This window comes from Notothenia rossii, assembly GCF_949606895.1.
Source record: "Notothenia rossii genome assembly, chromosome: 5".
Classification (NCBI taxonomy): domain Eukaryota; kingdom Metazoa; phylum Chordata; class Actinopteri; order Perciformes; family Nototheniidae; genus Notothenia; species Notothenia rossii.
Window position 1 is genome coordinate 28,285,077 of NC_136903.1, and position 25,164 is coordinate 28,310,240.

Consider the following 25,164-nt stretch of genomic DNA (forward strand, 5'->3'; position numbering starts at 1 on the left):
TAGTGGAAACAGTCTTACATGAATGAGTGGACGAACGTCTCAACTCGAGGCGGAGTGAATGAACAATGTGTGAACTAAAATGGCCGCTCGGCACTACCGGGTCAGAGCACGGCATAACCGGGCAGCGACAGCAGTGACACTGCCCTCTAGTGGCCGGCGATAAACTCTTCAGATACAGACTGGTAAGGGGTGTTGGCAGATCCAGTTGTACAGTCTTTGGCATGTATCTTTGGGAATGGCCTTCAATGACCGACAGGATAGCACTTTTCTTGGGCTTTGTCTCTTGTTCTTCACTTTGGTGGAGTTGTTCACAGAATAACTTGAAATCATCAGCAGATGGTCTCATGTGCTGAAACAGGTCTTCGGTTTGAACTTGTTCTTTAATGGCGAAGATGTTAGACACCTCATCGTACTTCACCATTTTAGTGCTAGGCTGTGTCCGTGTGCATGGCTTCTCTGTGCATGTCTGGTTTTCTCTCTTCTCAACAGCAGCCAAAACTGTAAACGTAAGTGCTGCTGCGTGGGAACAAACCTCTCCTAACCCTGCCATGCATGTACAATGCGCCATCACCACTGTCCCGTCCTCCTGCACCACAATCCATGGAGATGTTGGTTTCCTGTTCAAAGCCTGGGAATGATTGACCTGTTAAGGGAAAAATGCAGTACATTAATTTTGTCATATAAAAGCTAAACTCTCTTGAGCTTGTACAAATGTAAGATTCAAGGTTTAGTGTCAAATACAATAGCTACAGCGCAGATTGGCATTTAATATCTGAAGTCCCAGGCTGCTCCAAAAGTAGGCTACAACATACAATATCCTTAAAGAGCAACTTCCAGGTTAAAGACACCTGTGAATAAATCAACCTGATCTCACCAGAATGCGTGACTCCTCCACGACTCCTTAACACTGAATTGCGTGTTGGAGTCACGGAATCTTTTATATTTGCGTGTCGGCACCACGCAAACAACCCCAATGTAAAGTGAATGAGGTTCATTTGTCGTGGTGCACACACGCATTTCTACAACGTCCTGCAGTGAGCTTTTCATTATATAAAACGTTTTAAAAATCTACTTTATAGCTTGTAGTAACTCACGGGAGGCTTCTTTTATTTTATTTGTATTCATAATAATTTGTATTTTTCGTCAGAATGTATTATGGTGCATTATTTACCAATGTTTGTTCTCAAAAAACGGTGCATTTTTATTAAATTAGTTATTTTTTAAGGAAGGCCAGAGCTTCAGCTGTGTCAACTAGATTGTTCCCTTTAGTTTACATTATTTAAAAGACAATTACATTCATATTGGATCATTAATAGTAATAATAATCATTTTTTTTATAACAACGATAAACCAGAAGAAGATGCCGTCGTTACCACGGCAACGTTATGTCACGCTCGACGGCAGTGACGTAGCCACGTGACGTTGCCCACGATCACGTCACTTTCATTCATTTCATCTCACAACGGACTACAGTAAGTATCTAAAATCAAGGGGAGTTTATTTCTTTAAAACACGAAATGATATTACTTTTATTTATTCCAATGTAGCACAGTCTCTATAGCGTTTCATTCCTGGATATTATTTTGAGTTTTGTAGTGTGTTTAGCTTTTACAATAGGGTACGCCAGCGCCGTATAGATAGAAGAGTTACGACAGCGGAAGTCCAAAAACGGTTATTGTCACGTGGTTCATGCAGACGAGAATCGTTCCCCGGAAGTTCATGGCGGGCAATGTGAATGCATTGATAACAGGAGATAGAACTTCGACTTTTGGTAATTATTAGTGAATAAAGGTTTTGATTTGCAATATTTATACAACAAATCGATATGTATATGTATTTACATCAATATGTTTTTAAAAATAAAATAGAATTTGCTAATATTAAGTGATAATATTAGGATTAGTGTGAACAACTAGTTTACATGTTAGGCTAACAGTGCCTTGGTTAAAGAGCCTGTTGCTGTTTATTTATAGCTTTGAATTCTTTCAAACCAATATTATCTTCTTAAACTTGTATAGTAGTCAGGAGCATCACTTTCTAATGTTTATTGATATATTTAGAGGGAGGGGATCTAAAGGAATGCTTCAAAATTCAGATTAGATTAATTTCTACCATTTTCTTAAATTCATGGTAGTTTCAGTAATCCCATGGTAATTGAGGACACAAGTTATCGAAATGACTAATGTCATCTTTATGGCTTTCAGAAAGGACAGGAGACCGACAGGTGACTATCAAAGGACTAGCAGCAGCAGCAGCAGCAGCAGCAGCAGCAGCAGAAGCAGCAGCAGCAGCAGCAGCATGATGATGATGATGATGATGATGATGATGATGATGATGATGATGATGATGATGATGTTAAATGTGTTGTTTTAGGAACATCCATTGCAAATACATGGAATTCAATAAACATTGAATAGCATATCATGCAGTTTGTCTGTGCCTTTTCCTCCGTGTTGTCCTGGTTTGCTGTGCTGCCTCCTAGTCGCCACCATGGTTTGCTGTGCTGCCTGGGGATGCTCAAATCGCTCTGAGAAAGGAGTACGAATGTACGGCTTCCCCACTGACAAAGAGCGGAGGAAAAAATGGCTGGCACAAGTCAGCAGGAGCAATTTCATGACCAACAGCAAAAAAATATGTGAGGTTAGGTTATTGTATACAAACACTGCATTTGCACTTTTTCACAAAACGAAAACCACACCATTGGGAATGCTTAATGTTTTGTTTAATACAAAAAAACAGGGAAAGGCTTGAAAAACACTGAGAGTTGAGACTCAGGGTGCAGGGTGAGGGTCTCAGTGCAGGTATTCAGGCTCCATTGAATCCCCCTCTGGTTGTTGTGCTGAAAGAGGGAGTAACAGACAGGAGAAAGGGTTATACACATCTATATAGCACACCTATTGGATGGGAAATTGCCTTGGGGAGATAAGGTGTGGTCTTTGTTCCCAACTGAAGTTATGGAACTTTATTATTTGTGAGTTTAACAAAGTATGACAAATGGCATCAGTAACAGATGTGATATGAATTTCTATAAAGTTGTCTCACATTCTTGGTCATATTTTATATACAGTATATAATGAGTATAACATGTCCAGTAAGTATAAAGTGTTTCCTAATACTGTGTATTCAACCACTATGGTATAGTGTATGGTACTATGGTATGGTATCCTAGCTTAATCTGTTATCTGTAAACGTTCCCTAAATCTACTAATTTAGGGATAATCCACTGACATCCTTTAATACACATGTTAATTTGAATCAGATGTACTGATAATATCCGCAATATAAATCTTTAAGCTTCTTCTTACCTTTAAAAGTCCGTCACGAACGGTCTATTATGCTGCAACTCTACAGCTCTGCTAGCCTTGGCGCTAACTTCCGGGGAACGATTGAGAGGCTCCACGATCCGCCATTGCTGTAAAAAAGTGGTCCATTGGAGTGAACGGAGATGACATAACTCTCAGTCTATACTGCGCTGGGGTACGCGCAAGCTAGCGGCCACGTTCAGCTAGCCTCCGGCTTTCCGGTTAAAGTTTGTAGCTGGATAGCATTGATAGTTTATACAGCTGGATAGCATTTATAGTTTATACAGCTAAATGACATTAGCTGTCCCCGGCACAGTTGGATAGTGGAGGTGCCTGTTAGAAAAATATGTTTAAATGCTTGTATTTGCCCATGTGTTATAAAGACAGCTTTCAACACAGAGTTGTAATAGTGGAATCGGCGATGGAGCGGAACAGAAATGTGGACCTGGAGTTTTTCCAGAGAATTTGACTGGCCAGTGGGGACATTGGGATTGTTACATTGGACAATTAAAATATATAGTAGAAGATATAAGATATATAAATTATACTAAATTATTATTGCATAATAGAGTAATGCACAGATTAATTATTATTGCACTCTCTTCATTTTGTGTATTGTTTGTATATTGTGTCTGTATTGTTTGTATGCCATGTCCCTCATAATATAACAATATGCACAGTATAAATTATACTAAATTATTATTGCATAATAGAGTAATGCACAGATGTTACTGTTATTCTAAATAATCCTGATCATGTTTTTATTTTTCCTGTTTTACAGCTTCTTTACAACTCTATATCACCAACACACACATATCCACACACACACACACACACACACACACACACACACACACACACACACACACACACACACACACACACACATAAAACCAACGGTACTTTTAAGAGCCACTCTCTCTCTCACTGTCTCTCTTTCTATCACTCTCTCACTTTCTCTTTCAATCACTCTCTCACCTTCTCTTTTTCAATCGCTCTCTCTCACTTTCTCTTTTAATCACTCACTCTCTCACTCCTACGAATGGCTGGAGGATCCCAAAAAAAGACCTGCCCAAGCTGTAAGCAAAGTATTTACTGTGGTAATAAAATCTGCCCAGTATGTAACCATACACAGCCCAAAAATTTGAGACTGAAAAAGAAAATAGAAAAATTCCAAAGCCAGCAGCAGCAGTGGTTGTCATCAATGACAAAAAACCGAATCAAGTCCCACGTTATTGATGACGCCGCCATTCTGGTATGTAGTTTACAGAATTATCTCATTCACCAAAAGTGTGAAAAGTAGTTTTATTACTTTGTCAGAGGATTATAAATTAACTGGTATTGCTTCACATCCACAGTATTAATTGTATCATTAAAGGTAAGGTATGTAAGTTTGAGAAACCAGCTCGAGTGCGCTAGGATTTGAAAATACACAGCCGTAAAAAATCTGCCACTTCCTTACCGAGCTCCTCCTCCAACACACACAAACGCGCACATGACCAATGAGGGCACGAGATAAGTTTGTGCACAGATGGAAGGCTGACAGGCACGTAGTCCGTCCAGTTATACAGCCGGGCCGGCTAAAATAATTAGTCTCTTTACAGTACCACGGCTTCCACAGATGAATTTTTTTAATGGATTTTTTTTCAAAACACTTCGGATATTCATAGCTATCGGGATGTTAAGAGCATTCCATGGAATATAACAAAAAGTGTATCTTGAGCCGGTTTCTCAAGCTTACATACCCTACCTTTAATGAGAATATAATTAATGATTAATGATTTTCAAACAGAATTAACTATTATGTGTAGGAAGTTTAGGAAATGTCTCATAAGTTAAAAATCCCAAATGTATTCAACAAAACATTATGAACAAATCATTGTTTTTATTATGATGCCAGGATATTAGTGTAGATGATTTATTTTGATGCTACTTCAGGGCAAGCTTGCAGATAAATTCAACAAATGTAAACAACAGTTTTGTGTATTTATCTAATTGATCTCTCTACCTCTCAACAATTACTTTCCCAGATGGAAAAGTTGCATGCCCTTGGCTTGAAGCCCCTGCTGCTGTTGGCGTATCCCCTTAGCAAGAGGGTGGCATCTAAAACAAAGGTGTTGATGCCCACGCATGCCCAGCTGACCACATACGCCAAGACATGCCTCGAAAATGTGGAGGTCATCTACAATCTGATGGTTGCAGGTGAGATTGCATTTATTTAATAACCATCTGCACGAGTCACTCATGCATATATATATTGACTATCTGTTATACAATGTGTGGTGTTGATTTGTCCTGTTTATTTCAAAGCAACAAAGAGAGTCATTTTAAAGAGCTGGGGTCTCATTTATAACTGTTATGTATGCACAAAACAGGGCTTGAAAGAGGTGTATGCCACTTCCCATGCAAAAGTTGTAATCTATATATTTTTTGACAGAAGATTAGGGTGACAGGGGAAATTGTCTATGCATATTGTGAGGTGGTGAATTGAAGCCAGATTGTATAAATACATGTTATAAGCATCATTATACATATAACCTCCCACATATTTAATTTCAGTTAATATCACACGTTTCTTAAAGATCCTACATTCAAACCATCAGTGTTATTTGTGCATATGCTTGTGAGCCATAACTAATTCCATAAGCATCTTTCAATTGTAAAAGAAGTAAGCCAACTCAAATCTCAAATCAAATTCCACTTAGTATTTCATCAGCACTGTCGCCATCACATTCCCCACTATCGGAGCGCAGAGGAGATGGTTGAAACAGTATAGTACTGACACTCGTGGTCAGTTGTGGAGCTGATGAAAAAAATCCAAGATAACATGAAATAGCAGTAAACAATAGCAGAACAGATGCAAGTACCAGCAGTGCATGATATTATAAGCTAATTTACAGATGGCCCTGAGCCCAATAGAGATTGCCCTGAAAAATGCGCGCGGACGAAATAGCACGAAGGATTTGGGGGGCCTCCTCCAGAGCCGGCCCGACCCATTAAGCGACATAAGCGGCCGCTTAGGGCCCCGCAGCCACTAAGGGGCCCCCTAGCAAAAAAAAAAAAAAAACATTTATTTTTTATTTAAAAAATAAATAAATCTCAGTACACCGTCGCCGTGATAAGTATGTTTAATTAATTGTGTTAATATGCCTAGATTGCCTACTCTCAAAGTAATGTATTATATTATTGAGTCAATAATATAATACATTAACCGTGCTTTACCTGAACCTCATCATGACACAAGAGAGGACGGCAGGATTGTAATTTCCCGTGTTCAGTGAATGCAACAGAGGCAAGACACCAGACCAACCAGAGAGTTGAATGGAAATAAACATCTGTCTTATTGGCTGACAGGTACCTATCATGTGAGCTGTGACAATGTTTAAAATAAACTGTCAGTCGGACTCAGAGTTTTTGAAGATGGACATAAGGAAACATTTTCTTAAAAAATACAACAATTCTCAAGTGGTGGCTCACACAACAACCCCAGAGCCACCACTTGAGCCAGGTAAACAAGGTATGTAAATGTCAGTAAACTTCCAAGTTATGCGAACATGTAAGCAAAGCATAAATTACAGCTACGTTGACGTTACTTTGAATCACGGGGGTAAGCTAAACCGTTAGCAAGTAGCTATAGCTAGCCAGATATATTAAATAAACACTTTGTCATATAATCTAAATGTATATTCCTATTGACAGCTAGTTTCTATGTGAACATTATATGATGGACAGCCAGAGAGAATAAATGAAAAAGAGTTATGAAATACTATATGAAAAAACAAGAATACAGTTTAAGTGATTTGTAAGATATCCATAAAGAAAAATCTGTTCACAGTTCTGTTTCATATGGGTGTTGAGATATGTATCCATAGATCTCTTAATTTTTCTCTCAAAGTGCACCAGATTGATGCTTTTAACTTCAATATTAAAAAAAAAATCTTCCCGGGGGAGCATGCCCACTAGAGGAGGTGAGGACCCCCTTAGAGGACGTTAGGTCCACGGTTTTTATATGCTTATTTATACAATATGTGTGCTTATGCTAACATCATAAGACAAAAGTTGGTTCCGTGTTGTGTGTAGTGAGAACGCGCTAGAGTGAGGGGGCCCCCAAGCCAAAGCTTGCTTAGGGCCCCCAAAAGTCTAGGGCCGGCCCTGGCTCCTCCTAGAACATTTAGATTTTTCCAGGTCTTACTGTAGATGCTGTCTGGTGCATTCTCTAGACTGAATTATAAGATGAACTACCACAATATTATATTGTACAATTTCAATTTTATTCTTCATTTCACTTGTTTGTTTGTTCTTGTTTGCTTGCTTGCATGCCCTGCATAGCTATAAGAAATACTTAAGTTGTTGGTCAATACACTTTCCATCTGATGAAGGCAAATGCCTTCCCAGATGTAAAAAAGTAGAAAACATTACATTCAGTTGTAACTGCCAAAACAAACATTATTTACACTATTATGGCCCCTGTTAAAAATGTTTATAATGTTATCTACTGTAAGTTGGTCGAATGAATGCTTCCTCATCCGGAAGCTGACCGAGCAGACCCGAGCAGCAGTCGAGAGGAGCCGAGCGCATCCGCGAAGCACACAACATGGTGACGTCGGAGTTCCCGTTAGCCGGCAAATCTAAAACTCTTCGGTCAAAATAATTTCCCTTTAGCGCAATACCGCTTCAGTTGCGCCACTTCTGTGACAGACAAGAAGAGTATGTGACAGACAAGAGTAGTCAATTCTAATGTCTAACACGTAATGTGGAGAAAGAGATGTCCTGTCTGGGTTGATTGTGCGTTGATCTGTTGGTAATGCCTCGGGGTTCCGGTGGGCATGTAAACAAATGCATAATGCTGCGCTATACTTTTTGGCCTCACCCGGTTGCATAGCGACACTTATTAGTTTAGGTGTCTTTTAATAAGCAGGTAGTCCCATCATTAGCTAGAACTAGCTGGATCTGATCGATATGGACATAAACGTGAGTGAAGTTTAATCTGACGGGAGAGAGAGATCAGCTGCTGCTGACGAGTCAACACGCAGCTCTGCATGATCACATGCAGCGGTGAGCGGACAAAACACACACTTCAGGTCAGAACAGGGATGGGCAACTTTGAGGATTGTGAGGGCCAAAAAAAAATTTCCTCACTACCAGAGGGCCACTTCGTGACCATTCACTTCCATCGGCAGGATACTATATCCACAACATTTAAATAGCCAACTTTAGCTACTAATTTAATGAAAATAACTAAATATATATAGGCAATAAATGTTTATTGTACCAAACACTAACACTGAGTTTAACAACGAATATTCATCTTCGTATTGTGTTTCTATGCTTCCCTCACATTCCATACATAAAACCAAGAACATATGCATTTTTCTGAACTTCACCCACAGCTGGATCAGTAAGCTATACATCTTAATGAGATACTTGTGGCCTCTCCTGCTGCTGCACAATAGACTGAATGTCAATATCAACATTTGTACATCCGATTTGCATGAGATGGAACAGTGTCTCATCTGTCAGTCTGTTTCTCTCCCTTGACTTGATGTGCTTCATCATAGAGAAGTTGCTCTCGCAGATGTAAGTATTGCCAAACATGCTGGCCATTGAGAGCGCAAAATCCCTGAGGAGTGGAAAGCGGGACTCGGGTAGCAGTCTCCAAAAGGAAATTCCCCTCTCCTGGCGCTTTGCTAGAAAGGGGTCTGACTGTAGTTCGCACATTTCAAGCTGCAACTCAGGGGGCTGCTCGATGATTGCAGCCGAGAGGGGGTTAGTGAATAACTCGATGCGTGGCTGCATGGTGTGGAAATCTTGAAAGCGCTTCTTAAACTGCTGCTGCAGTGTTTCTATGTCGGCTCTGTACTTGGGTAATGTTTTCTCACATTCGGGGGCATCTTTGCGCATCTCTTCACATGACGGGAAGTGCGCCAGATTAGGACGGTCGGCTGAAAATCCGTCTTTAAACAGAGTCAGTTTAGTAACGCATGCGTTCATGTGCGCATATAGATCCAACACGGTTTGGCATCTTCCCTGTAACCGCATATTCAGGTGATTAAGATGCGAGGTAATGTCCGCAAGGAAAGCCATGTCGAGAAGAAAATCTGTATTCCTGAGTTTTGCGCAGTACGCACTTGTATCACATTGGATGGTGTCCTCCAAGAACACAGGGATTTCTGATGAACACAGGGAAAACCTCTCCAAGCATTTTCCACGGCTCATCCACCTTATCTGTAAATCACCGTATGCGGCGTTCACTTCATCCAAAAAGGCTATAAACTTCCTGTGATTGAGAGACTGGTTCCCTCCTCGAATGAGATTAGTAGTCTTGGTAACTAAATCCATGACATGGCTAACGTTCGTTGATTTGGCACACAGAGCCTCCTGCAATATCAAAACGAAATTTGATTTAGCCTGATTTTTTTTTTACAAAGAATGCCCACATTCAAAACCATTAGAATAGATAACAATAATGTTACCCACCTGATGTATGATGCAGTGCACTATTGGACAGTCAACGCCACTCTGGCGGAGGAGGCCGGCAAATCCAGTGCGCTTTCCTTGCATTGCTGGCGCACCATCGGTAACAACAGCTGAGAGCTTGTGAAATCCTCCGTGCGCACTTACAACATTTTCAACAGCGGCGAAAATATCTTGTCCTTTGGTAGTGCCATGCAAAGAAGCCAGTTTCAATAACTCCTTGTGCACTTCAAATGAACTGTTAATGTCCCGTGTGTAGATGAGAAGCTGGCTCACATCAGTCACATCAGTGCTCTCATCCAACGCTAAGGAAAAGTATGCACAGTCATGCATGACTTGTTTTACCTTTTGTTCGACATGATTTTGTATTTCAAATATTCTTCGTGTCACTGTCCGACGGGACAAAGAGACGGTTTCAAAGTTTTTAGCCATGTTGTCATCTCCGAATGCTTTAGCCATCTGGACTGCACAACTTTTCACCATTTCGCCGTCAGACAGGGGCTTTTTAGCTTTAGCAAGCTCAAGGGAAACGGCATAAGACGCCGTGAGAGACGATTGCTGTGTAGTCGTGGCTCTGGTAAAAAAGGTCTGCTGCATATTTTCCCTTTCAGGTCAGCAACGATGGCGACTCTGGCAGCTCCTGTGTGCTTTTCATATTTGTCTTTATGGGTGCTGTTGTAGTGGCGACTTAAATTGTAGTCCTTCATTGCCGATTTAGTTTCAAGACACACCAAACACATAGGTTTGCCTTTGAATTCTGTAAACAGATAATCTATTTCCCATTTTGGCTGAAAGAGACGGTTTTCTAGGTTCAGTTTTCTTTTTTGGGCGCTCATGTTTCTTTTCCCGCTAACGGAGGAAAGCCGCGAGGTAAACAGAAGACAATATACACTTGGCTGCAGGCCTCATGAATTTGGGGGGAGCGCCCTCTAGCGGTGAATATTATTAATTACAAGTGGGGTCTGGTTCAAATGATTTGCTTGTTTACAACTGTGAAACCAATATATTTTTGTAAATTGACTCGCGGGCCGCCCAAAGTGAGGGCGGTGGCCACATGCAGCCCGCGGGCCGCCAGTTGCCCATCCCTGGGTTAGAATATCACTCGTAGCTATTTTAATTACTTCTCAAACTACCGTAACTAGTTATAGATATGTTTAGTTTCACTGTCGGGTCACTCATACTGGATCCGCGAGCTGCATGATACTGGCATAATAGATTGCCCGATCGGGCAACCAGCAGGTAAGGCTTCATTGCCCGAGCTAAATACTAGATGGCCCCGGGCCATCGGGCAGTCCTTAATGTCGAGCCCTGACCAGACTGTGTCTCCAATGCGTTCTGTGGTGCACAAAGAGCGCACTGAAGACACTCCGGCCCCCACACACGTCTTCTCAAGTGACCTGACCCAGCACATCTTTCCCACCTACACATATGGATAGCAAAGTCTAGAAATAAAGCCAGTGACAGCTCTCGCACAATCTCACATATGAGTCCTAATTATATTGCAGGCCAAAACTTAAATAAATACATTTTGTTCACTTATCAAACTTCCATTTTCCAATGATAACCCAGTGTGGGGGATACCATTGACTTTTTCAAATATTGAAGCGATCAGTTTGATTGCTGTAAACATTTATAAATATTTATAAACATACTCAATCAATTTGACTTTTTTTTACAGTTTAGGTAGATTAGCGTTGTCTTTTTTTGCATGTTTTGCACATTGGCCTAATTTCATATTTTATAATGTATTTGTGTGTATTCCATGTTCCTGTTTTCAAACATTTAATATTCAAAGGTGTTATTGTCATATGCACAGCTACAGCGTAGTTGTTGCCAATGACAATCTTAACTCCCAGGCTCCTCCAACAATGCAGCATACAAACAGTACAAGAAGAAATAAAATAGTGCAAGAAGAAACTAGTCCAACAACGTAGGTACAAAATTAACATGCAGGAATAAGTAAGGATAAGGATTAATTAGGAGTAATAAGGATTCATCTTCCTATTATACACACATGCATTTCCAAACATTTGGACTACCTATGTTGCAAATGTATTATCTTTTCAATTTACACACGGCATCTATTGCACGTCTGTCCGTCCTGGGAGAGGGATCCCTCCTCTGTTGCTCTCCCTGAGGTTTCTCCCATTTTTCCCTTTAAACTGGGTTTTCTCTGGAAGTTTTTCCTTGTACGATGTGAGGGTCTAAGGACAGAGGGTGTCGTATTGTCATACTGATATTCTGTACAAACTGTGAAGTCCACTGAGACAAATGTAACATTTGTGATATTGGGCTATATAAATAAACATTGATTGATTGATTGATTGATAAGTCAAATATATACATCTAAAATAGAATAAGATGAAACAGAAAGTAAAATGAAATACTAATATGAGGAGTAGGGATGTGCATCTCCATCACTGAGGCCGATGCGATGCGCATCTCGATACGTTGCCAACGATACGATACATTAACGATACATTTGAAACATCATGCGATACGATACGATTCACCCCTGTTGCGATACAGTTCGATACGATTTGATTCAACATTATACGATACGGGGCGATACGATGAGATTCAACACGATGCAAAATAATGATACTTCAATATGGTACGACAGAGGATTTTTGTTTTATTCCTTATATGCAGCAAATCATACATTAACAAAAAAGTGCTTTACATATTTGGTTCTCTCTACTAGCACTGCGCATCCCATCATGCTGTTTATTTTTTACCTTTTTGACCTTAAAAAACTCTCCAGAGTACAATTGTATAACACCTCACAGTTAAACAATTTAAGGATGCATTGCCCATGATTAACAATGTGCAAATAACAACTACCATAGTGCAATGCCCATACAGCTGCCAGCCTGATGTGCTTAACACTCAGAGGCTAACTCACCAGTGAGCAGAAAGCAGTGGTTTCTATAGGAACAATAAAGAATACAAATAACCTTTCACAAGGAAGACATTTAAACTATTATTGGCAGTCACAGGCTGCTGTAAGCTAAACACCACTCTCTCTGACAGAACACCTCACTGAGTGATTTCACTCATATGTCTAACTTTCAGGTTTCTCTTTTCAGCCACAGCCATGTCGCCTCTTTATGTGCGTCGCTAAATTCCTCGTACTACTAAAGTGGCACGGCATCGTTTACAATTTGCGAGCGATTTTTCAAGTTGACCGTCTTTCTTGAAAAATCCGAAGTGTTGTCAAACGTTTCATTTGTAGGTATTTTTCGGTACGCTGTGTTTCTCTTTCTCTTCGACTTCGGTGTGTTGATAACTGAGACTCTCGGCCTCCATAGTGCGAAGCAATGATCAGAGATCGTCTCTACTGAGTGCTGACAGGATGAGGGGATATTATATGAATGAGTCGTTTTTTTACCAATGCAAAGACGCTACAATCGATGCATCGCGAGTTCAACCCAAACTGTAGCCGATGTGCACTCTTTCAACCGGTGCACTCGCATCTTGAACGTTTATGCCGGTGCACCGATGCGAATTGGTGAATCTTAACATCCCTAATGGGGAGGCATGAATGAAATGGTTGTATAAACAGATGTGGATATGTATAAATATATATGAACAGATAACTAACCAATGCAACATTTTGGTATTATACATAATAAATAAATAAATATGTTGGCTTTTAAACAGATTTGTACTGCAAACTCAGGGACAACACTCAACCCAGATCAAGAAGAGACCCCTGACACACCAACACCACCCCAAGACCCACCCAACCCAACCGATAGCTATATCTTACATTTGGTGCCATGTGATCAGCAACCAGGGGAAACAGCAGACCCACCACCACACCAGGCTCACATCACCCACCCACCACCACACCAGGCTCCCATCACCCACCCACCATCACACCAGGAACCATCACACCAAATCCCACCAAAGCGGCAGCAACGTAAAAGAACCATCAAAATGAAAGGTATGTTTAGCTTGTATTCTACTCATTTAGATGCCACATAAGCATCAGTAAGTTAATGTTGCGATTTTTGTAGACGTTCCAAACATTGATTTATGAAAGGCCGGACTCATATTTGCCTTCAAATGTTATGCATGGATGCTATATTAATGTTTAGCACAAATGCACATTTTGGAGTTAAAACAAAGACACAACAGAGTAACCTGTATGTATGTTGTCTGATAAGCTGAAGTCATTCATTAAAACCTTTCTATACTTTATAATTGAATGGAAAGCTTGCACATCCTTGCTTAATGTAATATAGTGATACAGAGCCCAAGTCCCAGTGTAATGAATATAAGACTAAAACAAATCCACTCGGAAGCAAGCAATGTAAGATGTAATCAGTCCATTAGCAGACACAGCAACATCCCGAAGGAATGGCAGAGAAGCTAAGATTTTGAATAAAAGCATGTGTAGACTCTGAAACTTCTGTGATTTCTCAGTAGGAAACTCTAAATGTGCTTATGTCACACAGTGGAAATGTTTGTGCATTCTGAGTTGAGCCCTATACAAAACGTACTTTACCTGTTCTGCACATTTGTGCAAATAATGTATTCCATACAATTACAGATTGCTCTCACAACCAACTCGAGGTGTTCCCTGTCCGCGAAATACTAAGGACAAGGAACCGGAAGGTAGGATAATGATTACCTGGATGACAGTGTTTGCTGTTGGAGAACTTTTCTGAATGTGTATAGCAATTACTTTATCTTACCTTGAAGGAATGCTGTTGTCCAATTCACAATATTAAGCTATTTGTGTAAACATCCTGTAAATCCCTCTAGTCGGTCAGATGTCTTTTTTCATGACTATTTTTTTAAATATATGCAAACTATTCTAACAATACATATATTATAAGTACTTGTGAAAGTTCAACGTTCAAATAACATACAGATGTACAATGTCTTTGTCTGCCTGCCACAGAGGGGGACGGAGCACCTTTACCAGTGGGAGCCCTGCACCATTTGGTATGTTAATTTGCTTTTGTACAATTAAATCTATGTGTGCTGTTAACATTTGTGGTAATTGTTGGCACGCCATTATCTTAGGTGGCATTTGTTAAAGAAAAATGCAAAAAGTTCTGCTGTCTGTAGCACCAGCTATACACAAGTTCATTAATCTACAGATGTGCAAATTAACAACAGTGAAAATCAAGTGGTGAAACCGTAAACTACAACAAAGGGTAATATATCAGTACCCTATTATTGAGCAGATCATATTTTAACGTAACAAACGCATCTATCAAATGCTATTTGATCCCTTATCTTGGAATACAATGTGCCTGTTGGAGTAGTTATTATTCACTTGAAATGTTCTGCTGTAAGGCTCTAGGGATGCAATGATTTTACATTTTGATGTTATGATAATAGTCTGAGGAAACATCACCTTTGTCAGGGTTTTACAATTATTACACTTAGGATGGATGAATGTGTACTTATAATTCGAGGTTTTATAGGATCTTTCCACAACATTTTGGCATTTTCAGCTGCTGTGCCTATTTACCTTTATTAACCCGATTAACCAGTTTTCCATATTTGTCAATGAGCAACAGTTGCTGTAAGGAACCTTAACGTACCATAATGTAGTTGTTTAGAGAGTGAGAACAAAAACACTCAGTGTAGCTGAACTGTTAAAAGTGACATTGGTTAAAGGTGGGGTAGGTAAGTTTGAGAAACCGGCTTGAGATACACTTTTTTTATATTCCATGGAATGCTCTTAACATCCCGTTAGCAATTAATATCTTAAGTGCTTTGACAAAAAATCCATACAAAAATATCCTCTGTGGAAGGCGTAGTACTGTAAAAAGCACGACCAATCATCTGAGCCGGCCCGGCTAAAATAACTGGATGGCCTACCTGCCTTTCAGCCTTCCATCTGTGCACAAACTTATCTCGTGCCCTCATTGGTCATGTGCGTGTTCGTGTGTGTTGGAGGAGGGGCTCTGTAAGGAAGTGGCAGATTTTTTCCTGCTTTGTGTTTTCAAATCCTAGCGCACTCGAGCCGGTTTCTCAAACTTACATACCCTACCTTTAATCGCTGCATCCATACACTGGAATACCAAATACTTCATACAACACTGCACTTGTCTTCAAACGTTCATAAAACAGTATAAGAATGTTACAGTAGCCTAATGAAAATCAATTGAATGTGTATTACTGCTCACTAATTCTTCTTCACCCTCCCTTTATTTTATTTTTTTCTCAGTGGTATGTCCTGGCCTCCATCCTGGCAAGCAGCCTGATTCCCACCCCATGCAAATCCCAATGCAATGCAAATAAAAATGATTTGGTGTTTGTATGTAATTAAAGTGCAACAGTTTAACAACTGCAACAGACGTACATTGTTTTTGACTTGAAGGATCCCTGTATGCCTTGTTTTATGGCCGCTGGCAATTAATTTCACAGGTGAATTGCATATTGATGTAAAATGAAGCTCAGCGCAAGTTCTTTCAGGAAGACTGGGTATATATATATATATATATATACATTCACTCCGCAGCTGCATATAATCAGCTCATCACAGTCGTTCTCTTTAACATACTACATTTCACCTCATTCTCCAGCAGCCAATCACCGTGCTAGAGCCAAACTTTAAAATGGCAGTCAGCTGTTATTTCAGGTGTTCATGCTGCCGCCCGCCTCCTCCCCATCCACCTCCTTTCATCACATCCAGTGCCAGGAGAGATAATCCAAAGACCTCATCACACCTCCTCTTCATCCCATCTCCTCATCAAATCCAGATCTTCAGCATCATCACCAGTGTCTAGACCCCGGGGGGTTCCCTATACAGTATGCTCACGGCTGCATTTCCCCCTTTAGATATACCATTTCAGGATCGGGGTCTAATCGCCAAAGACTTAACATTTATCGTATGGCATGTGTCAATAAATGTTCTTTAAACAAAATGAAGTCTCTCCTGATTGAAATACACAGAAGCAGCCCACAAGGGGTCCTTGAGATGATAGTACATTATTGAAAACATTAATAACAGAATGCTTAAAGCACAAAACATCAAGAAATAAGTAGCCAATGCTTCAATCCTTTGAGAATAGACTGTTTGTAGTCTATTTTAATTTAATAATAGATTACATTTATAAAGCGCTTTTCCTGCTGCTTAAAGCGCTTATAAGCAAGTAAAACAAAATAACAACAAAAGTAGAAAGTGCTAAGCTAGGTGGAATAAAGGCAAGGGGTTAGTTGATTAGGAGTTGAAGGCAAGAGTGAAAAGGTGAGTTTTGAGGGAATGTGTGTAATCGGATCTATGGGAGTCCGGCTGTTTCCGCACGGACATTTTAGTTAGCCGAACTCCCTGTTTCCTGTGAAATCCGGAAAAGTTTTTAAAAAATAAAACAATACTTTATTCCGAGTTTGCTTTCTTTTCTCTTTGGAGGTCATGACATAACGGCAATATAATACACGGTTCGGCTGCATTAAATATTACACATCTGCCGTAGTTCTGCATTTATAGAGCCCTGATGAGAAGGCTTCTGGACAAACAGGAAGAACTGCCCCCAAAACTGAAAACGTGACGTGAATCATAAATATGTCAGCAATTAAACAACATCTTAGATTTCTTTTCACGCAATACGTCTCCTTTCAGTATCAACACTAATTCGGCTGACTGTTATATTTGATCCAATTGGTAGATAGGTGATATTTACACCATAACGGTGCACAGCTGATAGAAAGCAAGCCTAGTGGTTGAAGCACGTTATTGAATTTTAATATTTTTATTATTAGATATTAATAGGAGAGACAGACAGACAAACTAATAAGTGAGAATGTGTTGGTTTGTTCCAATCAGAGGCACATTTAGCAAATATGGCAGTAGCCATCGATCATCATAAGATAAGATATACTTTATTGATCCCAAGTTGGACATTTTTTCATTACAGCAGCATGTGTAACAGTTGTAAATATGCAGTGGTGTTTATTTGTAAATCATTTAGTATAATCACACAAATTCTGTGTTTTATATTTAATAATTCTGTGTTCTTTATTTATTGAATGTTCAATACCTGACAATATAATATAATATCAGTTAAAATAAGTGCTTAAACATAGCCTACAGTAGTTAACATTGCAGGAAAGCAATATATCAATACTTTGTCAGGCTTAGATATTAATAGGAGACACAGACAGACAAACTAATGGTCTAAAGGCCTCTTTTGAATAAGAAAAAAGCTATCTGCTATACTACTATCATATATCAAAAGAATCAAAGGAACAGCTCAGCGCCCCACAACTTGATTGCAAACAGTTACAACCTTGACTTTACATCAGAAAGAACAAACATTAAAGAAGTGACTAACTGCATCAATTAGGATTAAAAGTGTATTCAGCTAAAACATATATATCGCTGCAGTTATTATCCAGTGGAAAGCCCTTACCTACTGGCCTAGTTGAATGAAAGTGGTTACTTTTTTTACTTTTTTGTGGCAGACAAAGCTATTATAGTAGGAACCTGCGACCCACGTTTTTCATCTCCGACCTTTTTCATCTCTGACCTTGTTAAACATTGAACATTCAATAAATGAGGAACAGAGAATTATTAAATATAAAACACAGAATTTGTGTGATTATACTAAATTATTTACAAATAAACACCACCGCATATTTACAACTGTTACACATGCTGCTGTAACGAAAAAATGTCCAACTTGGGATCAATAAAGTATATCTTATTTTAAGATGATCGATGGCTACTGCCATATTTGCTAAATGTGCCTCTGAACCTTGACAAGCGCATGTTTCAGGCTTATCAATTTACAACAGGAGGGGTCACAGACATAAGACCAGCTGTTAAATAAAGCTCTTCTGACCTTAGCTGTCATGTGGGTATATATTAATGATGCCCATTATGGACACAAGCAATTTTCACCCATGTATTAATTATATGTTTTAAATTTGAGTGTTTCCTATCCCCTAAATCTCCAGGGATGTACACAGTTTAATACTGGCAACTTCTAATTATGGGAAATACGATCTTATAACACTACAATTCCCAGTAGAGACGTGCCATAGAACATGTTGCAAAACACACAATAGCCAGCATGTGTAGTTCTGGGGACGGGGTGGGGGAGGGGGGGGTGGACCCGTCCGAGTCCAGTTTTGGATAGTCTGCCGTGGTTCCATCCCATTTCAAAGTGCTGTTTGACACTCGGCGTAATTGTCGTAAAACTCGGCGCATTCCAACATCCAATCACAGCTTGAGGACTAATCGCGGCGGTTGTCAAACATAGCGGAGAGAATACTTACTTCCGGGTGTAAAATACTCTAAAGCAACTTCTATGAGCTGCTCCGACCAGTGGCGTCAATTCAGCCAAAGCTAAGGTATGGCAAGGTTACTAGTCACATGACTTAACTACAGTATCAATCAATATACATGCCCAGCAAATAATCATAACAAAAGTGACAAGTCTGCTATGTAGCTTTTCTGTGTGGTTAGGAACATTTGAACTTTTTCAAATGCAGCCTCACTCACATCCCGCTAGCGCAAGTAACTATGGACACAAACACTTAACTACGCACGTCAATCAATCAATTCAGTCAAATGCGCCGTTACGCATCCGTTTTCAGCACCATGGATAGCAAGCGGCAGGGTTAGACAGCAGTAATAGCCTTTCTGACACAATTTCACTCTTTCTGTTCACTTCATTCACTATGTAATTGCAACAATATCACGTGAACATACCAGGTAAACTGCTGTAAACTGTTAAAGTCCAAATATAAAGAGGAGAGGGAGGGAGGGAGGGAGGGAGAGAGGAGAGGGAGGGAGGGAGAAGAAAAGAGAAAGAGAAATCATATTAATAAGATGTTTGGGTATCTTACTTTGAGATGAACTTTATTAATTATTCCACAAGTGGATAACGGCGGGTCCTCAAAGCAGCAAAGTTATTGACGAGTTCATCTGCGTCCAGGGATTTTACAACAGCAGGCTCAACAGCCATCAACATGAGGTTTGTGAGCCTGTCATCGCTCATGGTGGTCCGCAGGTAAGTCTTGACTCTTTTTAAAACGGAAAAGAATCTTTCGTTGGATGCAGTGGAGACAGGAATTGTTGCTGCGATCTTGAATAGCTTGATGACCTCTGAAAAAGCGACAGACATGGTCTTCAGTCGTGTCAAAGCCAGCATTATGTTTTTCTCCTCCTCCACGTCCTCCTTCATCTCAAGTTCAAGGAAAGCTTTTGCTGTGTGACACTGGGAACTGAGAAGGGTGGTGTCGATCAGTTCATCATAGAGTTGTGCAAACTGTTTCATTTTAACTACATCCATGAAATGGGGAGATGAACAATCAAATGCCTGGATAGCATTAAGTAGCTCATCATTATCTGTAAATCGGCGATCTAACTCAGAGATGAAGCGGTCCAGTGTTTCAAAGTATAGTCTTTTTTCTTGGTCATCTCCTGTTTGTCTCTGGCCACTGGATGATCCGACAATAAACCCTGCCAAGGCTTTGGACACACTCCGTGCTCTTGCTGGTCGCAGAGGGGCAGTGTCGCTGCTTGGGAGGCCGAGCTCTGTGGAAAATGCCTTGGCTCTGCTCAGTGTGTCCTGGTACTCTTTATCTGACCTCATCTTTTCCAGCTGGGCCTTAGTACTCCGTATGAGGTTGGAAGCCATCGTGATTGCAATGTCTTTTGTCTGAAGCTGTTCAGACAGTCCATAAGTGAGATTTAAGATTTTTTCTAGGACATGAAGACGCACAACAAAAGTGACTGTCAGCATATTTGTCCGAAGTCCAGCAGCTTCAGTTGAACCCTCTGCATGAGCGTCAATAGTGGCATCTAACACAGCTAGTATAGCCTCGTAGCGCAGTTTTATCTTCTGTAGAGCCCTATACCAATACAGCCACCGAGTGGGACAGGTGCGCTCCAAGTGCAGTATTTTGTTGTGTCCCAACTTCTTTTGAGCCTCAATGAAAAGCATGTGTCTGGTATTGCTATTTGCAATACAAGTATATAGTGTTTGAACAACACCAAAAAACTCTGCCATCTCTGGTATTTCAGTTATCGAGCTCACAAGCACAAGATTTAGTCTATGTGCATGACAGTGTATATACGCTGCATGCGGCACTTTTTCACGTATTAAAGCCTGCACTCCACGCACATTACCCCGCATAACACTTGCACCATCGTAGCATTGTGCAACACACAGCTGAATATCTAAACTCGATAATTCCTTTATTATTTTCTGGGCCAGGGATTCAGCTGTCAGGTCCTTCATGTGATAGGTTCCAATGGCTCTTTCCTTTATAATCCCGTCATGTTGATAACGGATCAAAATGGCCAGCTGCTCCTTCTTAGACAGGTCTTTCGTTTCATCCACTAACACTGAAAAGTACCGTGCTTCTCCTACTTCATTTATGATTATACTTCTGATATTTTCCCCAATAACTCTCACCATATCATTCTGGGCTTCTGGGGAAGAATAGTGCGCATACCTGCGTTCCTGTTTGCTTTTCACGTTCCTGTCATCTGTTGCAATAACGTCCAAAAGTTCAAGGAAATTTCCTTTATTTTCATCCTCATCTCTCTCGTTGTGGCCACGGAGAGGGAGGGCCTGTCTTCCCAGAAATGACGTGATTTTGAACAAGGATTTGACGTGAGCCCGGTTCTCCTGCACCTCATCTGTCCTGTTTGCGTCAATCCGACTTGCGATGGATTCCTTATGTCCGCTGATCACAGCCTTAAAGTTAGACCACGCTAATGCAGCACAATTGTGTCTACTGCTCCCTTGATGATCCCGGAGATTTTTTTTCATGTTCTTCCAACATGTGTATCCAGTGTCTATGAACACACGCAGTCCATGCCTGTCACCTGTTAAAGTTGAGGCTCCTCCAAAATGACGGCATGCAAAGCAATAAACTGCATCTTCTTGCGCAGAATATTCAACCCAGTCATATTCCTGATACACACTGACATTAAAGCGTCTTCCATTTCTAGTTGGGAAGTGGGTCAAACGAGGACGCCTGAGTCCGTCTGTTTTACATCCACTAATATCCTTCTTCTCTGCTCCAGTTGACCCAGAGGCTGCTACTGCTGCTGCACCCGGGCCTTGACCTTCCTTATCGCTGTCCACGTCTGATCCAGCTCTTTCAATCTGAGAAATTGGTGGGGACTCAGACTCGGATTCAATTCGAGAAGTCGGTGTGGACGAGTTCTCAGCCTCCATGCATGTAGTCTCCGTCTCCCTGTTAGCATCTGCATCCCCGGCGCAGGTGCTGGAGTGGCTAACAGCCTCGTTAACAGCTTGAATCCCACCTTCACTACCTGGTCCTTCTCCCTCTGCTGCTGGGGCAACATTGGAGCCATCACCTTCACCTGCCTTTTTTTTGATAAAAAAAGATTCTAAAGTTCTTTGCTTTCTTTTCATTTTAGTTAATTAGCTTAGCCGAAAAATAAAAAAAACCGCGATAACATGACCCGCTCTGACCTCCGGCGGCTTCTCGTCAGGAGATACCACATTTCAAGATAGGGAGGGGGGATACGTTACGATAAGTATTGGGAAAGATAATATCTAGACTAGAGAAATCGATTGTGTTGTTCTGATTTTCATTTGTATTTAATTTATATGTATTAAATAATAGAATAATCAATACAAATTGACACAGAGTAATTCCATAAATTTATTTTTTTAAAACGAACATTTACATTTTCCCCTGGAGCCAAGGTGTGGCAGCTGCCATACCTTGCCATACCCAATTGACGCCTCTGGCTCCGACCCTCGGTCCTGACGGACTCCAAATGTCCGACATTATACAATCAAACAAATAAATAAACACAAGGATAATTGTGTCTTATTGTTGAGTAAATAACACTGTGTGGTTTTGAAAATAATACAACATTAGAAGTACGAGTTGGGAGGGAGAATGTGTTGGTATTTACCCTGCATTATGCACATGTTACTAATAAAGGATTATGTTATTGTATGAACTCTATTTACAATGTATTCACATTAATAGTTCATAATCAACGAATGACACAATTCAGTGACAAGAAGACATTGTATAGCATTTGTTTGAGTAATAAGAGGCAGTTAAATATAAAGGCAAGGCCATTTATTTTCATACACATCAGCAAGTCAAAGCGCTTTAAATAAATGGAAGTACAAAATATAAACACATTTTCACATTACTATGAACTCGGGCGAAACAAGTGCATAGTTTAATATCTTTCTCATATATAGTGTTTTATAATGTTACATTACATTGCATTTAGCTGACGCTTTTATCCAAAGCGACTTACAATAAGTGCATTCGACCAGGAAGATACAAACTTGAAGAAAGCAGAATCATATAAGTACATCAGGTTTCATAGAGCCAAAACATGTAAAGTGCTACTCAACTGGCTTTAGATAAGCCAGTCCTTTGTTAGTATATAAGTGCTTTGTTAGTACTTTGTTAGTAGTTCTTTGTTAGTAATTCTTTGTTAGTAATTATTTGTTAATAATTATATCGCTCGAAGTGGAGTCTAAAGAGATGAGTTTTCAGTCTACGCCGGAAGATGTGTAAGCTTTCTGCTGTCCTGGTTTCAATGGGGGGCTCATTCCACCATTTTGGAGCCAGGATAGCAAACCCACGTGTTTTTGCTGATGGGAACTTGGGTCCCCCTCGCAGTGCGGGTGCAGCGAGCTATTTGGCCGATGCAGAGCGGAGTGCACGTGCTGGGGTGTACGGTATAACCATGTCCTGGATGTAGGAAGGGCCAGATCCATTCACAGCATGGTACGCAAGTACCATTGTCTTGAAGTGGATTCTAGCAGTTACTGGAAGCAAGTGAAGGGAGCGGAGGAGCGGCGTGGTGTGGGAATGTTTTGGAAGGTTGAAGACCAGACGAGCCGCTGCATTCTGTCTTTATTTTGTATGGCTTTAAGTTTGTTTTAAATGTGTTTTGTCATTATTATGGCGTGCACCAGCATGTGGACGTGACACGTCGCTTGTGAAAGAGCTCCCCAGAGCCTCTGCGTTGCTTGGCAGAAACCTTTACAGGTCTTCTTCCTCAGACTCAGGGCTAGTTTAGTCATTGTCATCCGACTCCTCAATGTCCTGCTGTAATTGAAGATCATGGCATTAGCGGCTATACCGCTGTACGTATGTACAGCCTGTTCGTGTTGGCTTTTGAGGAAGTGCCACCTCCGACTGAGGACAGTCTTGAGCCCATGTGCAGCATCCTGTGTCAGGTCACCGAAATTTGTAGAGGAATAATCACACAGCAAAAGGGCTCAATGTAAACAAACCATGACAATTGCAAATCTCTTTGCATTGTACAATGCTGCAAATGTAAAAACACTACAAAATAGGTAAATCCATCTTAAACTGAAGGATGTTACTATATATTGGGTGCCAAATGGGACATGTTGATTAATGTTTATATAGTGCTTAACAATTAGTCAATAGACAGAAAATAATCGATTATGATCTTGATAATGAATAGTTTCAGTAATTTACTATTTCACTTCGGCCTGACACAGTGACAGATGTGTTCTACTTATGTAAGACATGCAATGTGTTGAAGAGGTGATGAAAATATTCAAATGTTAAGATCTCAGACATACTGCTGATTTTGATGCCCTCCAAAGTCTGTCCTCTGAGTGCTTCCACTTCTGGCACTTCCTTCAGAAGGAACATGATGTGCTGCGACATCTCTTTCACCAGGATGCTCTGCTCCTCCTCCAAACGTCTGACCAGCATTACCTGGTCAAAGACAGACCTCTTCAACCTGAAGGTATTGCCTTTAGGTTGAGGAAAGGAATGGAGTAGTGGACAAGGAATATTTATTCATATATTATATTATTACAGAATGATTTTCATTTCTGAGACACAAATCTTTGTAGCGATAGCATTGGTTCTTTCATATTTTGGTATAGACTAAAAAAACAACAAGCCAAACTAGCAATTATCCTACCATTTCCAAGCCTCTCCCATGGTAAGATGTAGCCCTCTGTCAGACTGCAAGCCAACTCCTCGTCGATCTGTTCTTCCTGCACTCCGGTGTTGTATTGCACAACTTTTCTCGAGAAGCTTCTTCTTCAGCTCTCTCATTCTCTTCCTCTTCCTTTGCCTTGCCTGGTTGCTGTCTGCAAAGTGAAACGGAAACAAAACTGTGTCATGGTGCCAGAATGTTTTTGTTGTTTTTGAAAGGTAATTTCAATAGAGGGGCGAAGTCACGCCCATCTACTTCCGGTCCATGGGACCCCGGAAGCGAAAAATTATACATTGAATTCAATGGAGAGAGAAAACGTATCTTTTGATCCCGTTTGAATTGTGCCACGAACTACACATATGATGTTTGTCAATCTTAAACAATAATTTCCATGTCAAAAAAGTCACATTTTGTCGTAAAACTGTTGAAATATAAGACTATGAAAGATACGCGACTACAAAGACTACAAATCCC

General features: G+C 40.4%; 2 protein-coding genes and 1 long non-coding RNA gene across 6 annotated transcripts; 1 reads left to right on the plus strand and 2 right to left on the minus strand.

Annotated features, from left to right (window-relative positions):
• Nucleotides 1–153: 153 nt before the first annotated feature.
• On the minus strand, nucleotides 154–24,822 carry LOC307041712. The gene is made up of 3 exons (XR_013808858.1): nucleotides 24,673–24,822; nucleotides 24,323–24,499; nucleotides 154–643 (listed from the first exon to the last, which is right to left on the minus strand). It is a non-coding gene; the product is annotated as an uncharacterized lncRNA (long non-coding RNA).
• LOC307041710 (uncharacterized protein) lies at nucleotides 1,469–16,100 on the plus strand. 4 transcript variants are annotated; one of them, XM_079685196.1, is made up of 7 exons: nucleotides 1,469–1,472; nucleotides 4,084–4,381; nucleotides 5,333–5,504; nucleotides 13,459–13,725; nucleotides 14,335–14,399; nucleotides 14,690–14,732; nucleotides 15,970–16,100. In XM_079685196.1, exons 3-7 carry the CDS (start codon nucleotides 5,333–5,335, stop codon nucleotides 16,041–16,043), a joined length of 621 nt encoding a protein of 206 aa, XP_079541322.1. In that variant the 5' UTR covers nucleotides 1,469–1,472; nucleotides 4,084–4,381; the 3' UTR covers nucleotides 16,044–16,100. The 4 variants fall into 4 exon arrangements, 3 of the variants coding, with proteins under 3 accessions (XP_079541322.1, XP_079541320.1, XP_079541321.1); XM_079685194.1 differs by lacking the exon at nucleotides 1,469–1,472 and having other exon boundaries at nucleotides 3,958–4,381; nucleotides 14,689–14,732; XR_013808857.1 differs by lacking the exons at nucleotides 1,469–1,472; nucleotides 4,084–4,381 and adding an exon at nucleotides 4,402–4,557 and having other exon boundaries at nucleotides 13,440–13,725; nucleotides 14,689–14,732.
• Nucleotides 8,399–10,822, minus strand: LOC307041709 (general transcription factor II-I repeat domain-containing protein 2A-like). Its single transcript, XM_079685193.1, has 2 exons — nucleotides 9,780–10,822; nucleotides 8,399–9,680 (listed from the first exon to the last, which is right to left on the minus strand). The coding sequence occupies exons 1-2, from the start codon at nucleotides 10,371–10,373 to the stop codon at nucleotides 8,715–8,717; spliced, it is 1,560 nt and encodes a 519-aa protein (XP_079541319.1). The 5' UTR covers nucleotides 10,374–10,822; the 3' UTR covers nucleotides 8,399–8,714.
• Nucleotides 24,823–25,164: the final 342 nt, after the last annotated feature.